Source organism: Crassostrea angulata, chromosome 7, assembly GCF_025612915.1.
Source record: "Crassostrea angulata isolate pt1a10 chromosome 7, ASM2561291v2, whole genome shotgun sequence".
NCBI classification, from domain to species: Eukaryota; Metazoa; Mollusca; class Bivalvia; order Ostreida; family Ostreidae; genus Magallana; species Magallana angulata.
The window spans coordinates 42796359-42822682 of NC_069117.1; the positions used below are offsets into that span (position 1 = coordinate 42796359).

General features: G+C 31.9%; 1 protein-coding gene across 3 annotated transcripts; it reads left to right on the top strand.

The window, feature by feature from the left end:
* Positions 1-531: 531 nt before the first annotated feature.
* Positions 532-25855, top strand: LOC128155909 (lachesin-like). 3 transcript variants are annotated; one of them, XM_052817794.1, is made up of 16 exons: positions 532-840; positions 2475-2583; positions 4394-4473; positions 6182-6379; positions 6674-6831; positions 8144-8345; positions 8478-8708; positions 9669-9707; positions 11210-11367; positions 11615-11807; positions 11936-12166; positions 12605-12643; positions 14997-15079; positions 21129-21207; positions 23230-23424; positions 24774-25855. In XM_052817794.1, the coding sequence occupies exons 1-16, from the start codon at positions 792-794 to the stop codon at positions 24884-24886; spliced, it is 2157 nt and encodes a 718-aa protein (XP_052673754.1). In that variant the 5' UTR covers positions 532-791; the 3' UTR covers positions 24887-25855. The 3 variants fall into 3 exon arrangements, 2 of the variants coding, with proteins under 2 accessions (XP_052673754.1, XP_052673755.1); XR_008239660.1 differs by lacking the exons at positions 14997-15079; positions 24774-25855 and having other exon boundaries at positions 23230-23365; XM_052817795.1 differs by lacking the exons at positions 14997-15079; positions 21129-21207; positions 23230-23424.
* The last annotated feature ends 469 nt before the right edge of the window (positions 25856-26324 follow it).

The window sequence follows — 26324 nt, forward strand, 5'->3', positions numbered from 1 at the left end:
ATTCCTATGTAAAACTTCGAGCCCCCATTGTGGCCCCACCCTACCCCCCGGGGGTCATGAATTTCACAACTTTGAATCTACACTACCTGAGGATGCATCCACACAAGTTTCAGATTTCCTGGCTTTATGGTTCGTGAGAAGAAGATTTTTGAAAATTTCTCGAAATTTTTCATTAATACCTAATTATCTCCCCTTGAAAACGGGTGTGGCCCCTTAATTTTCACAACTTTGAATCCTCTTTGCCTAAGGATGATTTGTGAAATTGGCCCAGTAGTTCTTGAGAAGATGTTGAAAATGTGAAAAGTTTACGGACAGACGGACGGACGGACAGACGGACGACAGACAAAATGTGATCAGAACAGCTCACTTGAGCTTTCAGCTCAGGTGAGCTAAAAACCATATCGACTCAAGATAGAGAGAATATATGATAAAATGTATGCAGTTTGTTAAAACAAGAACATAATTAATCTCGGGATCAAATTGAAGTACATAATAAAGTAACACATTTACTAGTTCATTTCATTAAAGCCATCTTGATTGTAAACCAAACTACTCCTAAATACGAACCCTATTTTTTTCTTCTTCTCGAGATCTGTTCTTGCTATGGGTGACTGCATACCAGGACTACAAAAGGAAAACAAACCTAAGACGCAGTTGTTGGAATATGCGTCTTTAAAAAAACACAAAATAATAGACCTTCCTAAAAATGCTGGTAATTCAATCAGACTTGACTAAAATATTCGAATTTTTTTTCCTCTGGTCGATTTTCAAAATCGCGAAGCAACTGCAAGATGTGTACTTTAAGCTTACTATTTTTTATCGGAATATTATTGATTTATGGTAAGTCAAATTTAATAAGTTCATGAAAATAATCAATTTCTTTTCAAAGTAATCATAGAAAACGAAAATGTAATTTTACTGTACCCGTGTGAACTACCTGTTCATTTCCATCTCACTCTCAAAATGTTAAGAACGATTTAGCGATCTTGACCTCTGGTTGCGACCCGAGACCTAGGCCTTTGCTTGACAGCATGACAATTTCCGGATTTATAACCCCCTCCCCCTTCTCGGTGCTTCCAGACTGTTGTTAGTTGTCAGTGGAAACGACGATGCTCTGAAAGACATATAGCAGTAATAATCAGGTAAAAATAACTGTTTATCCGCCAACAAAAAAAAAATTTCGAAGACGAAATGACTGAAATATTTAAATTAGGTACAACCTGTCGCAATAACAATTCAGGCAGCAATATTTCAACGGCTCTGGGTTTTTTTCTCAATGATAATTTTTCAAATCTTAAGTGTTTTTGATTTGGAACTATTGCTAAAGGCAACTGCAAAATGTTTTCATTAATGTGAAGTGTGTGTCAAATATAATATTTATGCACAACAATATTAGCTTATCGGAGCCAGAGGCTTAAGGAAGCTTTTCTGATCCAAATTTGTCCGTTGTCTGTTGTCATCAGCATCGGTCGATTCGTTGTCGCTGTTGTTGACTAATTTGTTTAACTACAACCTCTCCAGAACTATTCCTGTTTTGACTGTATGCGAATAGAATATCTGCTTTTATTTTCTTTTTGGGGCTGATTGAAGCATAGTGTAGATAAACTATAAATTATTTAAGGAATAAGGAATCATTCTTTGAGTATTATGAGGTGATAATTTTGGTCGGGGCGTGATCAAACCCAATAAGGCCAGAAGGGCTTTATGGTAAATTTGATCAATTTGGTCATTTAAAGTTACGGGTTATATAGTACAAAATCGATACGTGGTGTTATCACAGTCAAAGACACTGGAAAATGTAAATATATAGTATTTGCTTGTTTTTTTTTTTTAAACATGACCCCACCCCTCTTCCATCTCTATCCACAAACGCTCACTAAAATGAATTATGCGTTAAAAACACCTTGTAAAATAATAAATTAAAAAAATCAAATAAGAATCATTTAATCAAAAAGAAGTCTTACTGATTTTTTAGAAAAAAAAAATAAAACGAGAAAATTAAAAAAAAAATAAATTACTTTCAATCTTCACACAAAAATAAAAAGCAAGAGACCCTTTCGCGACTGCGGTACTGCTCTTTTTTTTCGGTGGAAAAAAAACTACGCAGGAAGTAAAACATCACGGGTATATTCAAGAGATGATATTGAAGGGACAAATTAAACTGATGCATGTAAATTATTTTTTTATTACCTTTGACCCACTACGCAACCGTCTTAATGAAGTTAAATTTGTTTCATGATGCTTCCCTGTTTTCCGACACATAGCTATCAATGTAAGAACAAACTTTTCAATCGCATTTACACGGTCAAAAGACCATAAGATTGTATACATACATAGCAATACGAAATGAGGAAGAAATATCGGAATTTGGGGAAATAGGACACGCTTCACTATGGCATGCATTATTGTATAAGGCACTTAAAAATATAGTATACCATTTCACATTTATAAAAATAATTGTGTTTTTTTTCCAGTTGGAGCACAACGACCAGATATTGTGGATGAAATTTTACCCGAGGTAAAACAGAAGACCCAGAAAGGGTATTTGAACTGTACCGTGGTGAACAAAGGTTCTGAGTCTGTGGTAGGTTTGTCTTCATTATATTTATTTGATTTAGCGACATAAAAATTTACACCAGAGTACGGCTGTTTATTAGTGAAAGATATTGAATTGGTGAATTGAAAATGTTTTAGACATTAAGTATGCATGTATAGTTTAGGTCATTGCTATTGGTCTGGGTTTTAGCTCAGTGGTAAAGTCCATAACTAGAAACACTTAGGGCCAGGGTTCGATTCCTCAGCTTACCTTTCAAAATGTACATTTCATGTGTCATAACCAGCGCCTGCCTGTGCAATACCGGTGGTATTGTCTTCCAGAGTCAGTTTAATGTAGAAAAATGTTAGACTTTTTTGCTTAAATGAAATAAACAAAGCATATTTCAAACTATGTGTATAGGAAATCTGCTTAAATCTCACTTAATATTTTGTTTATTTTGAAAATAAAATACGTTTCTAAATGAATCATAAGACATTAACAATATAGCATAATATAACATATAAATTGCATCTGGTTTATATTCTAAAATGCAATGATAATTTCCAGATGAATCTGCGAGGATACTGCTGCAAATAACTGCAATAGATTTGTTTCTTCCTTGAACCACATTTGTTATCGCACTGATTGGAGACATTAAGTGTAAACAAGAAAAATTGTTATGTTATTAAAGTTCTTCTTGTGGTACCGTATTACTTTTCGTCTAACATGTGGGTAGTTTAGAAACGCGAACCTAATAGAATTTTAATGAACATTTCACAAGGTGTTTAATCTGAGAACAATAATCTCCACATAATTTTAGTTAATCTGAAACTCTTTAACAGGTTTGGCTAATGTTAAGTTGGAGATTTATCTGTGTATTTATTATTTTATAGACAATATACAAGGAATAAGGAATCATTCTTAGAGTATTATGAGGTGATAATTTTGGTCGGGGCGTAATCAAATCCAATAAAGCCCGAAGGGCTTTAAGATAGATTTGATCACGCCCCGACCGAAATTATCACCTCATAATACTCAAAGAATGATTCCTTATTGCTTATATTTATATAATTTTAGCCATTGTGCGATTAGATATTTAAATATAAATAAGCAAACCCCGCTGGCGCTTCAATTTGGCGTCACTTGTATTTTGGGTTTTATAGTACAAAATCGATACGTAGTGTTATCACAGGCAAAGCCACTGGAAAATGTAAATATACACTGGTATTGCGCAGAGCCAAAACATCATACAGTCAGATTCTGCACGATGACGTAAATAACGCACAGGCACCTGACGTTATACTAGTATATATCTTTTCTTCAATATAAAAAAAAATACACCGCTTGCCTGTTAGTACACCTGACGTTACATATTTTTCTCATAATAAAAGAAAATACAACACTTACCTAATAATAAATTATTATTACATAAGCGGTGTATTTATTTATTTATTATACAAACTTGTGGAATAACGATGTTACAGCTGACATCAATCACAATAACTGCATGCTACAGTTGTACATGTTGTGACGTCAGATTCTAGTAAGGTATTCAAAAAATGACTTTGACTAGACAGTCTTTAACTTGTGTCTTGACCATCTTTGATTCAGTCAGTAGAATAAAAAAAATTTTGACCATAATCTACATAGGAATATATTATATTTAACTCTAAAAATTAATTATGAATTGACCCTTGCCTTGGCTAATATTGCTCTCCTTTGATGAATAAAATGAAAGTTAAAAGTCTATAGAGCCCTGTAACTATTTAAAAATTGTCCATAATCTTATGGTTTATTAAAAAAAACTGCTGCGCATCATTAACAATGCTGATATTTACATCATTTCTACATTGTAAGGGTGCAGTGGTCCAAAGTGGAAACGGTAAATGGTGGAAATCCTATTTTGCTCAGTGAAGATGACAAAATTGTGTATCAAGGTAATGCGAATTTTTATGCCCATAAAAAGTTTGTGATGAGCAAGTAAATTTACATAGAATGGAAATTAGTTTTTTTCATTGCTACATCATACCATTGTCTTGAAAATCAAGGTATACCCATATTGAATGTTTTGTTTGTATAATAATCATTTGCATTTTAATACGATTTTTATTTATAGAAGAATAATTTTATCTTAATTCTTACTGTAAAAGAGGTTCGCTCTTTAGGTTTTGGGTAGCCATTTTGGGTCACCTCTAGTCTGATAATTCTGCATCACATAATAATTTTTGTAGTATATTTATATTTTAAAATGCCAATTAAACTTTTTTGAATAAAATTGTTTAAACAAAAATTACATTTTTACAGAGTTAAGTAAGGAACTATATTTTGTGGCGGAAGTTTTAGAGTACTGTTACTTTAGCTTCATAATTTTCAGCGTAGACCAAACTTCTAGATAGTTTTTGTATTCCAATATATTCATGATAATCTAAAAAGGATCTTTGAACAATATTTTCATATTTCTATCAATATATTTTGGCATATTTAGCTTAATGTAAATCATAGAAGTTAATAAAAAATTAACTCCAATTTTGTCCTAAAAGTATCTTATTTCATACCAAATCTCAAGTTTTTCAGATGTGACCCCTACTTGATTACTACAAAATTGTTTAACATCTGTTGTTGTGTTCATTATGTACTGGCATTTGAAGCCACCAGTAAAGCAAGCTTTTTCAAACTTTAACTTAGATATTACTTTTATCGTCACTACATGTGGTCAACTATCGCCACTACATGTGTTCAACTTCATACTGTATTGAAATTATAAATAAATAATAGTTCAACTATAAATATTTGTTTATTATCTTCAAATAATCAATTTCCATGCCAAGTTTTAGCAAAAATTTCTAAAAACATTTTTTATGAATTATGTGTATATTATATAGGTCTTTAATTGATGATAGATATTTACTGATCCAGCAAAATCAGTGTGTATCAATTTTATCGTTTGTTATAACGACATAATATTCTCTACTTCAAAAATCAGAATAAGGCTCTGGCAATATTCAAACAAAGTGAGTCATATGAGAGAGAAGTCTCTTTATAGTATTATTTTTCTTTGGACAGACAGTCATGTATCTCATTTTCTATGGCCAGGGGGGAACTGCAATATATTGAATGTACTTCCACTGTCATAAATAATAAAATATGTCTATAAATTGGGAAACTAAACGTTTAAACTGTGCATGATCAATGTTTTTCACATGCATAATAAATTTATAATCAGCATGCTTTCATTTTTTAAAAAATAAATGGTACTGGTAGAAAATTTACCACGCAGTTCATTCTTTACCATTTCTAAGTGTTTCCCCCATAATTAATGCAAACAGTGCAGCATAGATTGTGAAAAATTTCATCGAGGACTGGCTGTACCGGTAGCTACATGTAAAATGCATGATTTACAGGTTAACCTTGTGTCCTTTACAAAAATTTAGATTATTGATAATCAAAATTTGTACATGACATGTACAAATTTTGATTATCAATAATCTAAATTTTTGTAAAGGACACTTGGATTGACAGTTCGGGGGAGGGGGGGGGGGCTTGTAAAGAATAAAATTGATTCTGAAAATGTTTGTATGTACGATATCATACCCAAGTTTACACATACAACACTAATGCTCTGTCAATATCATATTCTCTTTACAGGTAATACTGTGATAAATGAGGATTCGGGGCTGCGTAAATATGATATGGAGAGTCGTATAAATGGACGGAGAGTCACGTACATGTTGGTGATTCGATATTTAACAGAGGAGGATGTTGGCGATTATTTGTGCACGATAAGAATTCAAGGAGTACAGTGGCCGGAATGGCCAAAGAAGATCGGAAAATTAACAGTACAAAGTAAGTCTATACATGAACTTTAGAAATTTTGAATTGATTAATGCACACTGTTTAGCAAGATGAAGGCAGTCTTTATAAAGTACGATTAAAGAAACGTGACAAAAATTTCATTCTTATTAATCACAAATTTGTTTGCATGGCTATTTACAGTTCAAAACAGATAATAAACAAATCCTGCTTTCACCAGGAAACAATATATCGGTATACACGTACATATTAATGTAAATTGAAATTATTTTGTTTATGTTTAAATTTTAATAAATTTTAAACTGCTTGTAATGTTTTTTAATCCAGCTGCTCCGCAGATCCAGCCCAGTATAAACTCCATTTATGAAAAAGAAATTGGATCTTCTCTTCAGCTGACATGCGAGTCCCATGGCAACCCCTACCCAAACATAACCTGGAAGAGAGAGGACGGTCAGGAACTACCTACTGGAGGGTTTCAGTCAAGGGTAAAACCAGGGAAAGGGTTCTAATTTCGTCAAGTCTCGATATTATGCTTATTAGCTTTTGATCAGGTATTGATGTAAGAGTTGAAATTGACACCCGGAGAAAACCATTGTAAACTGACGCGAACCTCCCAAACAGGCACTATTTATTTCATAATACTAAATATCTTAAATTTAAAGATCCTTTAGTAATAACGTGAATTCAACGGCGAACCGTATGAGCATAATTTACGCGCATGTAACAATTCGTTGTGTTACCCGTTGCAAAATGTGTTGCTAACGTTGAGGGTAATAGAACGGATTCTAAACTGCGTCAAAACCAATAAAATTCCAGTATTAAACATGAAAGTATAATGATATATTTTGTGTAAATAACATCATTGCAAAAAAACAAAAACAAAAACACAACAACAAAAAAACACAAAAACAAAACAAAACAAAACAAACCGTAAAAGATATGAAACAATATCAAATAAAACGGCCTCATGAGTCCTCCGGGGCACGGAGAAGATGAGTAAGTAAAAGTGATATCAAATAAAATCCAAGAATGTGATAAGTACCCTCATTTAAGATAGAAATATAGGCCCCAATCCCCGTAATACGACTAATCGATAATTGATAATATTGACAATAGCCTCTGGTTAAACAAATGCACATATATAATAATGATAATAATTATTTCTTGCCGAGTAATATAGACCAGGGTGCGTCTAACATATATGGATACATATAGTCATAAAAGTTATACAAAAACACATACATTTGTAGCATATTTGAATAAATGAAAGAATACACATAATCAAATTTACACAAACCATCAGATTTTCCCATTTCATTCATCTTTTAATTCTCCAATTATAATGCTATCAAAACTATTATATTTTTTAACGATTTGAGATACATGTATACTGTCTCGATTGGTTAATTTCCGACTGGTTTAACTGCTCAGATACACTTGCTCGTGTGTATACTCAATAATTGCAGGCTCGTAGCAAAAAGGGGGGGGGGGCTGTCCCCTCCCACTTTTTCTCGCAGCAAACAAATATTTTTTTTCTTTGATTCACATTAAAAACCTGAATTATCAGATACTTGGTCCCCACTTATTTCGGAGCATGTAAATACTGAAAGTGAAAATAATGAAATTAATGGTCAAATTGGACTGTTAGATTTTTAGGATAAATGCAAACTTCTTAAAACCCCCATCCCCCCCCCCCCCCGAAAGGAATTAGGGATTTGATAATTTGCCGCGATGTTTATTTGTCTTGTAAAGGTTTTCAGGTTTTTAAGGGGTGTTTTGGTTATACAACCTTTTCAGGGGGCAACGTTAAATCTGACTGATATTCAGAGAAATGACAGAGGGAACTACATCTGTGTAGCTGACAATAATGTAAAACCCCCTGACAGCTTCAAAGTGGAGGTCATCGTCTTTTTTCAGCCCTCATGTAGGCCTGTGCAATCAGCGGTGGGTCAGGCTAAGAACAGAAGGTTTAATGCTAAACTGGAGTGTATTGTTGCAGGTATGAAAAAATATTTTATTTCATATAGTATATATATATGCAAAATATATATCACTTGTCAGTAATTGCTAAGAGTTAAGACTGTTCTGTACACATTGAAGATATATTAAAGATTTTCTTGGTGATTGACAGGTTATCCTCAACCAAGTATGAAATGGATGAAAGAAACAGAGAATGGAAAACTCATTGAAATAGATGATGATGACAAATATGATATCACCAAGCAGTTTAGCAGCCAGCTACAGAATGATGAGTTTTGGTACACACTCTTGGTGAAGAACGTTCAGGCCACAGACTACACAAACTACTATTGTGTGGGTACCAATAAATATGGTGACGGAGAAACAACCATTTCTTTATTTGGTAAGGCTAGCATGATACAATTTTTACTGCAATAAGAAAACAAAAAGCTATAAGTGTACTATGTGCAACTCTGCAGATGTTTGTTAGGTTTTTAAGGAGTATTTGTTCATGAAACATTTATATCATTATTTTGTGGGTTATAGTATTTACAACTTTATCCTTCAATATTTGTGAATATAAGAAGGTAATATTTTTTGATAAAAGTAAATGATTTCTATGTCCTGATCAGTTTGATGTTTGTACATAAAGTAAATGTTTGTTCTGTTAGCTATAGTCTGTCCCTAAGATTTTTGCCGCAAATTTTCTTACATTATTCGATATTAATAAATACCTCTTGGTTCAGACGATGTTCACTCAAAAGTATGAAAAATTCCCAAAATTTCCCCTTTGAAAAGCTTCCTCTAGCTTGTCAGGTTTCAATACACGAGTAAAAAAAAATGTAAAAATTCTACGGAGATTTCCATTTGTTAAAGAGATGGCGGTATCCAGCTAATAACGTTAAAAATTGTGCGAGGTATGCCGAGTGGCTTTCGAATGGAGGGAAGATGTTTTCATTTCCCATTACATGTACATGTATAAATCTACGTAGGAAATCTGTTTTTGTTCCTGTGAATTTTTACGAGGGCAAATTGATAATATGTGAATGAGGTTATCTTGGAAATTTTCCCTTTCATCAATTTCAATAACGCTTCTTTTACATGTATGTTTATTTCTAATTAAAACTCGTCCAAATATGCAGCATAATATATCTTGGGACAGACTATAAAGTGAACTTCTCTCAATATTCCAGTGTTTAGCCATTTGTTTTAGAAGTTGATTTTTTTCAAGTTTTGCTAGTTCAACGCATTATTTGAAATACTCTACAACTCTCACAAAATAATATTTTTATAGTAAAATATTAAATAGCTTGTTTACTTATAATATGAATTTATGAATTGAACAATCTTTTTCTTTTTTCAGAAACGAGGCAGTGCCAGGGACTTCTCTGTCCTTATTTGAGTACAGAAGTTTTTTTCTTATTTCTTAAATTCAAAGTGACCGTTATGTATAATTAAACTTAAAGAAAAATATTTGATGTAATTTTCCCAACACTTAAAAAATACATATTAGATATGTCAGTTGGTCAAAACTGTATTTTCAGAGTAAATGGGTCAAATTACATGTAGATGCTTTATAACTGAGCGAGTTAATACTGACATTTTTTATTTGCAATTTTGAAAAGTGTCTTACATATTCCAATTTTTTTAGTTAATACAACATTAAGAATTAATACATGAAGTCAAATCTCTGAGTTAGATATTTGAGTTTTTGTCATATGAGAAATGTAGTGTTTAACTTTTATATTTCACACAGAATCTTGCTTTTGTTTTACTCAATTTGAGAAAAAATATGTTTTTATAACCTAAAAAACAAAAAATAAAATCTCATATATGTATAAAAGTTGCATAGATACAGCATCATTTGTTTTAATAATATCCATAGACTAGATCTATTAAACTTCATAATTAACGATTATTAAAGATCTTGTGGAATTATTGCAATTTTAAAAAATTCAAGTAAAAAAAATGTTACCTAGATAACAACACATGCATTTTATTTTATAAATTGAATGTTGACAGTGTAACGCTATCGTAAATAATAATATGTATCGCCAACAATGTTGTTTTATCTCGGGCAAAATGAATTTCATGAGGGTACATATATCAAAGGTTATGTACATGAAAAATTGAATAGAATTCCAAAATCTAATTATTCTAGCTAACCTGTGCCGAAGAATGTAATGAGCTTTTTGAATCAAAATTTTCCGTTATCTCTTGTTATTGGTATTGCCGTTGGCTTGGTTGACGTAAACTTTTCGCATTTTCATTTCTCCAGAACCACTGGGCTAATTTCAAAACAATTTTGCACTAAGAATTTCTGGAACAAGAGAATTCAAGTTTGTTCGAATGAAACGATAAGCCCTACATAAAGAATGCATCATAAGGAAAATTAATTTAAAAAATATTGACCTTTTAAAAATTCTTTTCCTAAAATACCGGTTGGCCAGTAAGTTTGAAACTGATAATGAGGCTTTCCCAGGTAGTGTAGATTCAATTTAAAAAAAAAACTTATCCCCAAGAGAAGGGTGAGGCCACAATGGGGTCGAATATTTACTTAGAAATGTAAAGGGAAGATCTCTGAATAATTGCCTTTCAAACACCATTCGGCTAGTAATATTAAAATTTATGTTAAAGTGTCTCAAAATAGTGTAGATTCAGTATTGTTTAAATCCATTCCAGGAAATATAGTGGGGCCAAAATGGAGGTCAAATTTTTACGAAGGAATACTTTAGAAAAATCTCTAAAAATCTTCCGGTCACAATCTATTCGGAGAGAAATGTTGAAACTTATATGAAAGCTTCCTTAGTGTAGTGTAGATAAACGTTTGTTCCAATATGAACCCCGCAGGATTTAAACTTTAAATGATATCAAACAGCTTTTATGGTTTTCTTTATAACGCAGCTGCTCCTCAGATCCAGCCCAATATCACCTCCATTTATGAAAAAGAAATTGGATCTTCTCTGCAGTTGACATGCGAGGCTCACGGCAACCCCTACCCAAACATAACCTGGAAGAGAGAAAACGGGGAGGAATTATCTACTGGGGTGTTCCAGTCAAGGGTAAAAACAGAGTTATTTCGAAGGGGATTTTAGTCCAGTCTCGATATTATGCTTGTTGAACTTTCGATCATTACTAACATGTGTTAATACAGAGGGCTCCAGGGACTATTTCAAGTACTTTTACTATGAAAATTTTTAGAATTTGCATTCACCCCCCCCCCCCCACTCCCCACAGATCCACACAAGAATTCTGCTCCGACAACTTTGAGTGGTGATTTGTTTATACAATCTTTGAATGGACTTTCAGTTAAATCTGACTGATATTCAGAGACATGACAGAGGGAACTACATCTGTGAAGCTGACAATAATGTAGAACCCCCAGACACCTTCAAAGTGGAGCTCATCGTCTTTTTGAAGCCCTCATGTAGGTCTGTACAATCAATGATAGGTCAGGCTAAGAACAGAACGTTTAATGCTACACTGGAGTGTATAGTTGCAGGTATGAAAAAATATTTTAACTCAAATGTTTATATGTGCAAAAATATATCACTTGCCAATAATTTCTACGTAAGAGTTAAGACTGTTTTATAATACATTGAAGATATTAAAGATCATGATGATTGATAGGTTATCCTCAACCAAGTGCGAAATGGATGAAAGAGTCAGAGAATGGAACACTTACTGAAATAGATGATGACGATAAATATGACATCACCAAGCAGTTTAGCAGTCTGCTGCAAAACTATGAGTTTTTATACACACTCTTGGTAAAGTACGTTCAGGCCACATACTACACAAACTACTATTGTGTGGGTACCAATGAATATGGTGAAGGAAAAACAACCATTGTCTTATTTGGTAAGCATGATAAAATGTTGACTGCAATTTTATATTATGTTACACACTGCAGATATTTTGAGAGATCTTGATTCCAAGGAATATATGCACTCAGATATAATTATATCATTATATCATTATTTTGTTGGTTTTAGTATTTACAACTTTATTCTTTAACTGTGAAATAAAAGAAGTGACATTTTTAATCAAAGTAAATAATTCTACGGCAATTGAAGATTTTCACCTAAAATGTATGTTATTAAAAGTTTTGATAGCTAGAGTAAACTTCTGAACATATTCCAGTGTATAATCTGTTTTATAGAATTAACTGTTTCAAGTTTTGCTAGTTTAGAGACATGGACATGGACATGTTGTACAACACTTTCATTAAATAATAATTTTCTAATAGAATATATTACAGCTTGTTTACTTATAATATGAATATCTTTCCTTTTTCAGAGACGATGGAGTGTCAGGGATTTAACTGTCCTTACTTGGGTACATAATTTTTTCTTATTTCCTAATATTAAGAACAACCATTGTGTATTTATTAAAAGCAAAATATTTGATGTAATTTTTCCACCACTTTAAAATACGTGCGAGAAATGTCAATAGGCCAAAAATGCCTTTTCAGTGTAGAGAGGTCAAATTAGATACGCCATAATTGTGTGGATGAATACTGTTTTTTTTATCATTTTGAAGAATGTTTTATCTACAGATTCCAAAAATAGGCTATCAGAAAATCTTAATTAATGCAACCACATTAAGAAGTTAATACCTAAGGTCAAATATCTGAGTTTAATTTTGTAAAATGAGAAATGTAGTGTTTAACGTTTGAATTTCACGAAAAATCTTAGTCGTGTTTTACTCAATTTGAGAGTTGATTGATCTCCACAACAGACAAATAATATCTCATACATGTAAAGAAGTGACATAAATTTAGCGTTATTTATATATTTCAATGATATATATGGCTATATCCATTCCCCTTCATAAATAACGACTATGAAAGATCTTACAACAAAGTAGAATTATTGCAATTTTTCAATATATGCCTTTTGAAATTCAATGTTAACAGTAGAACAGTACTGTAAATAATGATATATGTATATTTTTAACATTTTTGTTTTATCTTGGGCAAAATGGATTTTATTAGGATACATATATCGTAGATTATACACATGAAAAATTAAAAAGAATTCAAACATTGATTTTAGTAAGCTTTTCAGATCAAAATTTGTCCTTTGTCTTATGTCGATGACGTCGTTGTAAACATTACGCATTTTCATTTTCTCCAGAACCATAAAGCCAGTTTAAAACAAACTTAACATAAAGAATCCCCGGGGCAAGAGGATACAAGTTTGTTCAAATGAAGGGCCAAGCCCTTTATAAAGGGATATACATGTAATAAGGGAAATAATAAAAAAAATTATCGTTTTACCAAAACTCTTCTCCTCAAATACCAAGTGGCCAGTTAAATTGAAACTTATGTGGAAGCTTTCCAGGTAGTGTAGATTCAAATTTGTTCAAACTATTATCCCCATAAGAAGGGTGAGGCCATAATGGGGTAGGATTTTGACATACTATTGCATAGGGAAAATTTCTAAAAAAAAAATATCCCTCCCAAAAAATATTTGGTCAGAAAAGTTGTAATTTATGTTAAAACATCTCCAGATTGTAGATTCAAGTTTGTTCAAATGATTACAGGGTTGAGAGTGCGCCATAATGGTGGCGAACATTTTATATGCAAATATTTTGGAGACGTCTCTTAAAATCTCCCTCTCAAAAACCATTTGGCCAGAAAAGTTAAAACTTGTGTGAAAGTGTTCCTAGTTAAGTGTAGATTCACACTTTGTTCCAATTATGATCCTTGGAGGTAGGGTTGGGGATGCTATTTTCCATTTGACCAGTAGAGTTAAAACCTATGAGGAAGCATTCTCAGCTAGTGCTATCAAGTTTGTTTTAAAAATTAACTTTGGAGGTGAGGTGGACCCACAATGCCACAATTTTACACAAGAATATATAGAGGAAAATCATTTGTTCACCCTTATTGGGAAAACGATGTTGAAAAATGAGCCAAAAAGAAAATATCTGCTTCATTGTAGGGAAATTTTTAAATATGATTAATTAAAGCTGTTTGATCAGAGTAATATCAGTTTGCTATTGTTGGTCAGATGACGATGTGACCCCAAGGCCTTCTGTTTGTCAATGTACTAGGAGCCGTATTCCACTTCTTATAAATATATTTATTTATAAGATTGTCTGAAAGAAGTCTATTTCTCATTAGTATTAATGTCCCTATACAAACTTTTTCTGGAACTTGTGCTTACCTACAGTGACTGGAATGACGTTTAAGACACGCAATCATTTCTTTATACATAAATATTTTCCACTTGTGCATATAGAGAAAAAAACCTCAAACAAGTCATTACGTCACTCTTTGTAATCATCGTAAAAAGGAGCGTACATGAAAACTAGATGCTTTACTTTAATCGGTATTGCACGTATTCGAATCGATTTCCCGTCGAATGGCAGCTAAACATTGCCACTGATTTCAATGACCATCAGGAGTCACAGTAATGTCATGAAATACAAATGACTAAGTTTAAAGTGATCAACTTTACAGAGAATAGTTGAAGAGTTGAATTTCAAACATGTAAATTGGTCAAGTATATAGTTTTGAAAACATGCCTGTATATCCTCTAAACCTCAAGTAGTGTCAAATATTATTCATAGTTATGATTGTATATAATCATTTCAGATTTTGGATACAGGTATTCTGAAGTGGCAACATATTTTTGATAGTATAGGGATTCGTTTAAATAGGTTTTAATAAATGTTTTATACATAGATGAAATTTTACCTGAAATGAAGCAGAAAGGTGAAACCGGCTATTTGAACTGCACAGTGCTGAAGAATAGATATTGTAACGTTGTAAGTAGCTAATCTAATAAAAACCTGTTTTTTTCACTAATGATTATCTGAAGGTGTATTTGAAAACATTTCCATTATTATAATATGAATGAATAGATAGAATCTAACAAGTATTATATTTTGGGTGAAACACTGGCGTAAGAAAATATATCAAGTTTTTATACTTCAAATAACTGTAGGCGTATGAAATTACTTAGCATTTTTAAACAATAATTTCGTAAATAAACATAAGAACCGTTGATTTTAGAAAATGTATATTAAATATGACCTTAAAAACAAATTACAATTTTACCACCTTTTTACCTTACCTAAGTTGAAAGCTCAATTAAGCTTTCCTAAACATCTTTTGTCCGGCCTCGGTCTTTCTGTCAGTTTGTCCATCCGTAAACTTATTACATCTTTCACTTACTTTTTAGAACTGCTTGGTATATTTCAACTTTATTGGTTTATTGGTTTGTTTTCAACGAAGAGCTGCGTCGTTTTTGCAGAGGAGATAATTAAGAATTATTGAAAATTTCTTGGTATTTTTCAAACATGGTCTTTTACACCATTTGGCCACAGACACTGTACCTTGTGTAACAGCATCCTCATGTAGGAGAAATTAAAATTTATACAAATGCTTCCCATAGTTATTGTTGGGTCGTATTTTTCATAGGATTGTATGGAGCAAAATCTTTTAAAGTCTTCTCAAATACTTATTCGCCAGATAAGATGTAACTTGCGTGAAAGTATCCTTAGGTTAAATAGATTCAAAATTGTTCTTAACATGATCTCCTGTGGATTTTCTCTTATTTTATATATATATATATATATATATATATATATATATATATATATATATATATATATATATATATATATATATATATATATATATATATATATACACTCCCTTGTCCTTTTGTACTCCCTTGTCCTTTTGTATATATTTGTTAAGTCTTCATAATATTTTAAAACCAGGAATGTGTTATTGCTAGAAGATTAGAATATAATAAAGAAAAAATTGAATTTCAGAAAGTTAGAGGTATTGTGTGTTGGTAATGTTAATTTTGATTTTAATGTCCTTATTTACTTCAGTTTAGTAGATAAATTGAATGACTTTGTGTGTTTTATCACATTTCATAGAATTGAAACTGATATCTCATGAAAAATATCAATGGCACATGAGTAAGGCCATGGTTTTTAAGTCTTTAAGAGAAGGAAAAAGACCTGACCCTGCTTCCGTTGCTGCGGGAAAAAATGGTCCAATTTGATTAATGTGATTATTCTGATATCGTCACGTGATATTATTATCACTTCGACTGTGTGGAAACTTCATGCATATCTTAATATCAAAATATTAGAAACTCTTTCCTTTTATAGTAAAGACCATATTAAGTTATTTATCTTACCTTAATTGGTCTACGTGTTTTGTACGCATTCACTTACTTACTCAGGCATATATATATATATATATATATATATATATATATATATATATATATATATATATATATATATATATATATATATATATCAGGGATGGGGTAATGGTAATTTGTAATGGTAATTGAGTGTAATTAATTACAAATTTTGATGTAATTGAAAGTAATGTGTAATTGGCCAAATTTTCAATTACATGTAAAGGTAATTTAATCAATTACTTTCAAAAAAGGCATGTAATTCCAATTACTTTTCAATTACTTTCAATTACACACTGATGTACATATAAATATGAAGCTGTCCACTACCCATTGTTCCCCACACTATCAATGGTACACGATCAAGTTAGGAAGAGTAGTTAAACTATTATTATATATATCATACTAAATATTTTTCCAAATTAATTTTTTCAGTGATTCAATATTTAATTAACAGTTTCCCAAATTTAACTAAGTACATGTATTTGATGATTTGTTTGATCTCTTTTTTCTTATAAAAAATACTTATTTTCCTTCTTATTAGAAAAATTAGTGTGTCAATTATCATCGAGTTAGATTAAAACATCATTGTTTAATTTACTAACAAAATCAGTGTTACATGTATATAAACTATCAAGTCATGCAGCCTAAAATACATAGAGCTAAAACGCATGGCTTCAAATGGGTTTTCAGTTTAAGATGCCAAACATGTCCACAGGGTGTGTTCCCTGCTTGCAAACATTTGATAATTAGGTAGAGAACAATAGGTGTGAATTGTGTTTTGATAACAATTATAGTATGCCCTCTGCCTGAGATTAACCTGTACTTTGGCATTGTATTTATAAAGAAAACAAAAAAAGTGTATAAAAATGCAAAAGAGAAAGTTTTCATTTAATAGTTTTGCATGCAGGAAATACTTGAGTTGACATGATACAGTACAGGCAACGCGGATCCCGTGTTTCCCGCGCCCCGTCACGGTATAAACACATCGAGGTGATCGGCCAGGTGAGACAGGTATCCCGCGTTCCCATCACGGTGAACTGATCATCTACCTGTCCCCGTCACGGTAAAATTATCGATGAAAAAGTATCGTATACAAGCGGGAGTTATCTCCCCGAATGACAAATGAATTACATGTTAATTTATATTTAATGACGATATTTAACCAGATTTTGACAGAGATTATAATCAAAATACTTGTAATCTTTTTTAATAATTTTTTTTTATTCCATATCTATTAAATATATTCTTATAGTATTTAATTTAATACTTGTGCAGCAGTCGCAAATAAAATATTTTCGATTCCATTATCATATTTCAAGAAGGTCGTTAAAATAAAAATTATCATGAAATGATTTTAAAATTATGAATGTGTACGCAGTGTGATTGTGTTTTCTTAACAATTAAATGGTCCGCTTACATTTGTATTGTTTGTTGTTGAAGTCCATGCGTGTCAACTAATGATGAGCAAGTGATTCAAAATCAGGGCTTCCTATGATTAGCAACCCGGTATTTTTAGCACGTTCGGTTCATTTCTTTCAAGGTCTTCTACGTGTAAAGAACATTTTTTGTGTATTCACGTTTTAGCGATTTTGTGTTGCGTTACTTTAAGTTTGGCTCGACGTTTGTCATTGCGCGAGGATTCCCACTTTCTAGTGCGTTACGTTTGCGACGACAATCTTCAAGTGCGAAGCCGTGTGTTCTTCAATACTCAGTCTGACTTGAATATTTAATGTGTCCCATGGAGATAAGTCGTCCACGAATCCCAGCTACAGAAGTACCGCTCCGATGCATTCTAACTATCTCCAGCTTCAAATCGTGTCGAATACGCCCCATCGTAATGCGAAAAATCAAATGAACGTGTATCTCTAACAAATAGAGAGTACGGAGCATTAGAGATACCCAGAGTTGCATAAAATTATGTAATCGAAAGATATTGTGGGTATCCCTTGTCATGTTGTCGTGATGGTGTACCAGCTACCCGCCGTGACGGAGGTTAGCGTTCGCTCGCGACCGAGCCCCCCCCCCCTCTCTCTCTCTCTCTCTCTCTCTCTCTCTCTCTCTCTCTCTAAACAGAATAACTAGATAATTTATTTTGAGAATGAAATGTTGTTAAACCGTATTCCTATGTTCTTACACATTTCAAACGAATTAGGAACATGTTTTGAAAGTTTTGCTGTTGATATTTCATGCCGATAAAAAACATTTAAACATTTCAGTAAATTTATTGATATCATTTTATGTGTGCTTGTAATTTTATTGTATATAAAGCTACTACACATATGTAAACCCGTTTTCGTAACCTAACCTCTCCCCCCCCCCCCCCACTCACCTCAAAGTTTTATGTCTGTCAAAGTTAACTTTATTTGACTTTAGTCCCTATTGTTTTACACAAAGGTGTGAAACTATCGCACTGACAGGAAATCACTCTACGCTTGAACGCACAGAATACACAGGAATGAGGCAGGTAGATAATCTGTGTAACGATTGACCAAGAAGAATTCTACATGTATATCAAACAATTTTACTAATAGTTATATTAAATAATTGATTCATTTTACTGCGTTCTTTAACAGTTAAACGTGTTTAAGATGTTCCTTCCCGCAAAAAATCTCCATTATTAAGTAAACGAGAGAGAGAAAAAACACAACGAATTAAACTTTCTAAACACAGTAAATCAAGCATCACGAACATTGTAAAAACTTAACTGTTAGATATACTTCTTATTTTCTTTATTAAAAATAAAACTAACGAAACTTTGTCATGGAGGGAACACGTGGTAGAACTAGCGGGCTGATTTGATTGACAGGTGCAGCACGTGGACTCAAATCTGAAATTGCATGATGGATGCAATCACAGTGTACCATATTCTTTTATGAATACTAATTTTATGAATATTTAGAATTGAATATTACTATATTTCACATAAGTGTACGTTAAATTACTCCTAAACGCCCCACCTCTCTCTCTCTCTCTCTCTCTCTCTCTCTCTCTCTCTCTCTCTCTCTCTCTCTCTCTCTCTCTCCCCTCTTCTGTAAGGTGTTGAGCGATTAGACGAAGGCGTACGCGATTTAAACTTTTTCTTTTGTCGTGAATAGGTGTGAAAACCCTCAAGGGCATGTCGTCTTCTACCCTTTAATTTGTTAATCACTACATGTATACACAGAAAATGACCGTGACTTAAACTTTATATGTATACACAAGAACGCATACTGACACGTTATTATTCAAGGCGCTTTAAAGCAGCACCAACTTTATATTTGAATGATAATTTTATTATTGAATGGAAAAAAATATTTGATAGTTGATTCCCGACATTTGTTCATTTCTCAATTTAAAACATACACATGTACTGACAGTTTACGGCGCTATGCGTGTCAACTTATAAAATGAGAAGATGAAATTGCTCTGCATTGATACGATGAAATATTTAATTTTAAGAGTGTTCTAAAAACAGAATTAACAACTAATAGAAATAATAACTGAAATAAGCACGTCAAATACAAAGATGTGTGTTCTTATTTACACATCACATAATTTATTCGCGTAATGTTGTGTTATGTTGTAATTCAAATGTAGTTTCCAATTTCACGAAATTCTATTTCATGAATATTATTTATTAATTTTATATTAATATGAACCACAATTTATTTACAATGCAGCTGTTATGCTTAAATCTGAAGTCGCATATTTGACGTGGATTTACGCGACCCGCATTGCCTGTAATGTACAGTACAGGTAAAGTAACAAGAACAAGCAGCAGCAGGAATAACGGTAAATTACACCGTCGTGGTGTCATCACGGTCGCAATCCATACCGCGATCAAAAACCGCGATGGTGTATCGCGGGAACGATAAAAATACCGTGACGGTAACGCGGGCCAATACGGGATCCGCGTTGCCTGTACTGTAGGTGTAGGTTAGGGCATATGACTTTTAAATGTTTATTGAATATTAAGGTGGTATGAGACCCCTCCATATTGTGACTACCGGTACAATGTACCTGCGTTTTGAACTAAACAATAAAACCAAATTTATGTTTTTTCTTTCCAAAAATTGTTTTTTTTTTTTTTTTATCAAAGTAGTTAGAAAATTCTCAAACAGTGAAAGTATTTTGATTATGACAAAATTGTATTCACATTTTAGACATACCTCCTTAAATGTTTATGTATTGTAGATAAATCATAGTTCAAAATGTTATTTGTAATTTAATTAATTACATTTGCAAAGTAATTGTAATTTAATTAATTACATTTGAAAACTCTTGTAATGGTAATGGTTATTTAATTGAAGAATTTAAGGAAGTAATTGTAATTTATTAATTACTTTCCATTGTGATTGACCCCATCCCTGAGATATATATATATATATATATATATATATATATATATATATATATATATATATATATATATATATATATATATATATATATGTGTGTGTGTGTGTGTGTGTGTGTGTGTGTGTGTGTGTGTGTGTGTGTGTGTGTGTTTGTGTGTGTATGTGTGTGTGTGTGTGTGTGTGTTTGCTTGATAATCAAGACAAAGTCTTATGAATGTAAATAGTAACAGTTTATATATTTTGATTGATAATTAAATGCAGCTTAAATGTTTTTACAAATATAAAATGCAAATTATATAATTTCTTAAGGTGCAATGGTCAAAAGCTAGGGTAAATGAAACTGGAAATCCGGTACTGATAAGTGAGAATGAAACGATTATTGATCAAGGTAAGGCTACGTAGGAAATTTTTGTTACTTAACTATCAAAAGCTCAAAATAAATTGTATTAAAAAGAAAATGTCACTCCTACGTTCATTAGTAATTACTGTTATACTTTCATGTTAAATACTGAAATCTGATGGTTTAGACGCAGTTCATAATCTGTTCTATTACCCTCAGCGTTAGCAACGCACTTAGCAACGGGTAACATTACGAATTGTTACATGGGCGAAAATCATGCGCGTACGGTTCGCCTTAGAATTCACGTTATTCCTATATAAAAGCAGTGGTGTTTTCTTTAAATTTAAGACATTCACTATGATTCAGTATAACAAAAACGTCGGTTGACAATGGTTTCCTCGGGGTGTCAATTTCAACTGTTATCCTCCCAGACAGGCACTATTTATATAATGGCCTGGTAAATTGTCGGTATTTCCTTCTTAAAGTCTCATAGATCCATGAACAGTTTAAAATATACTTAGGAATTAAAGTATTATCCCAAAATTGTGCTGAATAATATCAGTTTGATCAACTTATTTTTCTTCGATTGATGGTCTTTGAAATACTTCAAGTCAAAATTGTGTCTTATACAGAATGCTTCAACTAAAATAGTCCTGCATTAATGAAACGGTTAATGAGGAACATCTTTCTGTCCAATTAAAACATTGTTATAGATCAATGTCTGTAAGATCATGCTTCAAAAAGTCAAAGCAACAAAAACAAATACACGTAGATTGTAAAGCTTAAAACTTTTAATCATTATTGGGAAACCTAATACAGTTCCTTGCTTTCGTTTTCTGACGTTGCCAAAGATATCAAGCGATCACAAAATAGGCAACACATGCAAAGCATCTAGTGTATTAAATTAAACATATTATACATTGTAAAATTACGTGTTTTAAGTATTGACTTCTTTGTTTATGATGAATAATTAACTGGAAAAAAAATTTTTAAATCATTTTTCAGTTGCTGTTCTTATTGTGTGATTTGTTTGCATTTATCAGCCGATGTAACAAATAATTTTGAGCCGATGTTGTAGCATAGACTTTTCCCCCGTATAGTTTTTTTTTCTACTAGAAAATCGTATCTTTTGGATTGTTCCTTCATGTAACTTTACGTTTGCAATATGGTCTTAGTTCTTTGAGAGACATTTCGGCATACTATGAAATCTTAAGAATTCATGGTGGCTTACTTGATTTTCCTTGTATTTGTGGGTAGCCCTTCCTCCGCCCCACCGATTTACATTCTCAACAAAAACAAATTAAGAAAGAGTTATCTTCCTTTCTGAAACTGAAAACCGACGCATGTCCCATGTAATTACATCACCACGAATAAGCAAAAAACACATAAACCACAAAATTGACCCTCACGAATTTAAATGATTCCACAGTTTAAAGCATAACCGTAATTTATAACTACATGTGTATTTTTGCACGTTCTTATTATCACCTATTTTACTGGAAATCAGGCGGTAAACGCATCTTATAGAGAAAAGAGAGATTTCAATGGAGACTGAAAGAGACAGATACATAATCAATGCAAATGTACATTTTATAGCGCTTTGGTGTTTCATATATTTCCAAGTATAAGCAAAAGATGCATTATTTATCAGCTCAAATTTTTTTATACCCTGGCTGTAAAAATATATGAAATTTCGATGCAATCCAGAAACAGAACGGAGATATAAACTAGGGTGCATTTTTCCGAGGGGAAAGTCATACTAATTATTATTTTGAATGGAAATGATTTGCTGGAGCTTTTTTTCCCGAAGGGGAAGAATTTACACTGGTTCCTTTTTTCGGTGGAGAAACTATGCAGGTTAAGAGTCCATTCTACAACCTTGGGTTAATATTATCGTTAAACTGGCAATTTCTTTTTTAAATACAGTTGTTAAAACTCGTTGGTTCAATTGTTTTGTTTATACCGTTATGTTTGTACCATTTTGAACATAGTCTGTTATTTTATCAAATAAGATGGAAAATATATACTGAGTATATGCTGCTGGGCATAAGGTGGAATTTTTTAATTCAGAGATGTTATCAAGTGAGAAAGCAGGACTGGGAAAATACGATGTTCAGACTCTTACAAACGAGAACAAAATTTCATATATGTTGTTGATTCGAAATATATCAGAAGTGGATGGTGGAGAATACTATTGCAGTCTGACACCTGAAGGACAATCCAATTATATATGCGATCAGAAGACTGGTATTTTATACGTCAATGGTAAGCAAACCAATTGAAAATTCCATTGTACATTCCGAATCATTAAATTACTATATGTATTATTATATTATTATATTACCGGCAACACAAGTGCTTCTGTTTGATGGAGGTTAATAAAAATATAACACACCTCAGGATCCACGTAATTCAAAAATATTATTTTTGCCTAATTCATATAGTGTTCAGTTTAATCTCATTTTTTAAAAAAATACTATCTTTTGCAGAAATAAATGATGAGGCAATTGTAATTGTTATAAATAAAATCATAACAAGTATTTCTTAACTACTTTTTTTTTCTTACTGAAACTTCACAATATGCATACCCTCATTTTCATAACACTTTTTCGGAATTTTTTTTTATTATTGTAGTTCAAAATAGATATTTCAAGTAAAACAATTTATAAATATTTATCAAGTATTATGTTAGAAACACATTAATACTGTTGTTATTTTTATTGATAAACTCATAAAAATGGCATTTTTACAAAGAAATACCAATTTAAAAAAATAAGAATTTTAACACAATTTGAAAATTCTTGGCTTCTTGGCATATGGCATATTTTGTTTTCGATGGTTCACTGACTTTTTTCTTTAAATTTTCGATTCATGTCTGTTGTTTCTTCACCTTTTAAAACATTTATAACCCCCCCCCCCTTAACTTGTTCTTGAAAAAATGTCATTAAAGTGACATGGTCACGATTTTGGTCGAAAATTATTTTTCCGATTTGAATAACTACAATGCTTCAGTGAGGCATTCATAATAGGCAAACAAAATTTAAGTGTCATTGGTTGAGTTAAAAGCGAGTTACAGAGCTTACAATTCTATGACATGAAAACATAGCTTTTGTATACATTTTGAATGTTGAAGTAAAAATTTCAAATTTAGACCTAAAATGAATGTGTTAAACGTTAGGAACTGTTTATCTATGCTTAAAATGAAGATGAAGATAGAAAAATCAGCTTGAAAAGGGTTTTTAATTGGTAATTTGAACCTTTGTAAACAAAAACAAGGCACGAGCCTTGTTTACATGGTACTGAATTGTGAGCTCTGTATCTTGCTTAAAACTTAAAGACTGACACTCAAATTTCATTTGATCATTAGACATGCATTTCTAAAGCATTATTAATAATAAAAATAGAAAAATAGAATTTGACGAAAATCGTGATCATGCCCCTTTAAATGTCATGAAATAATTTTTTTTTTCAACATTTCTTCAATAAATAAATATCGATACTCCTCATTAATTTAAGGTTCATTTAAAAACGAAAAAAAATACTGTCTGCACTGTTGTTACACAAAACGTCGGACTGTGTGTTCTGATATTAAAATGAAAATGTTATATTTACAGAGACTTTGTATTGTCAAGGAACTGACTGTCCAAGTTCTTCCGGACCACAGATGGAGCATTTCATGGCCTTCTTGACGTTATTTCTCCTCTGCCTGAAACATTGTATCACTTGATCACGGAGGAAGACCTGTCCATTAAGTCAAAGACACTGGAAATGTACTTGTTTAAATTTCGTATGAGTAATTATATTTGAAAACCGTTAACAGTGAAAAAAATGTAGAGGAGCTTCTGGAGTATATTACGATTTACAACTGCATTAATCATTGATTCAACTGAAATCATTCATTCTTAGTCTTCGAGTTAAATTGTGGTGTTTTGTGAACTTAATTTTTTTTTTTAAATCTGTAATTGTATTATAAAAGCGTTCATTTTTCCACATAGTAATCATTTTGGTCATGTACCGAGATGTTTTATCAAATCATATGCTTTGCGCGGATCTAGAAAATTTTCCAGGGGAATCATTTTCCTCAATGATTCGAGTACAAGTATATATTCTGTATAGCTGCTTGGTCCGATTTTATATCAAACTGAATATTTTTTTTTTAAATACATGTATTCATTTACATGTTCATGAAATGTGTTACAATGAAATTAAACATCTCAGGTGATAATTACAGGTAGTAAGTCTAAAACAGACTATACACCATCTTTACTAGCTAAGAGTTTACGATCCATTCTGTTCCTATACTGTAGAGGAAAAGAGTCACAGATATACACATATGACCTCTCAGGTGTGAAAATCCTAATTTTAGCTAGCTGGAAAAAAGAAAATAAAAATTTTAATGCTTGTCTAGGTTTGAATAAACCATTTTTTTAAAATGCATATACATAGACAAAGCTTTGCTACTTACATTTGTTATGCCTATGAATAAACGTATGAATTTTTACCTTGTATATGCCTCTTCCAAGATAATCATTATGTATTGAAAACAACTTTTTTCACTGCCTTACTCTCACATTGCAATTTCAGGAAATCGAAATAATGTTTATTTGTTTGGTTTTTAATTTTTTTAACATAAATAATTGCAAATTATAATAAACATGACATTAAAAAGGTTTGAACAAAATGTCCGACTTGCGAAGTCCTCACCTTGAAATTATGTATTGTTGATAAATAACAACTGTCATTTTAAAGACAAGTACTATATATATATATACTGAAAGTAAACAAGTGTAACAGAATGGACTTGCAATGTAAAGTTGATTTCATCATAAGTAAATATTTTTGTAGATGATATATATTTATTAACAGAGGCAAAATCTTGCACTTCATATCACACATTTTACTTTCACTACCCTAAAGTAAGACATGTGTCTATTAAATATTAGATTCCCTGGAATCTTTTTTTTTTCAACGTAAGATTAATTACAATATATTTCATTTATTTTGGAAAAGTGTAACAAAGACAAAGGGTCGATATGATATTTTTTTCAATTGTTAACGTAGTGATATTGTGAGCACAGTGAAGTACAAGAACAACAAATATCAAGTCAAATAAAAATGAATATGGGCAATGGACCGCCAAATTCCATAATCATATGCATACAAAC

Coding starts and splice junctions, on each gene's coding strand:
- LOC128155909 (XM_052817794.1), top strand. CDS start 792: ATGTGTACTTTAAGCTTACTATTTTTTATCGGAATATTATTGATTTAT. Junction 8,346..8,477: donor ACTGGAGTGTATTGTTGCAG/GTATGAAAAAAT, acceptor GGTGATTGACAG/GTTATCCTCAACCAAGTATG. Junction 21,208..23,229: donor TGAAACGATTATTGATCAAG/GTAAGGCTACGT, acceptor TTTTTAATTCAG/AGATGTTATCAAGTGAGAAA.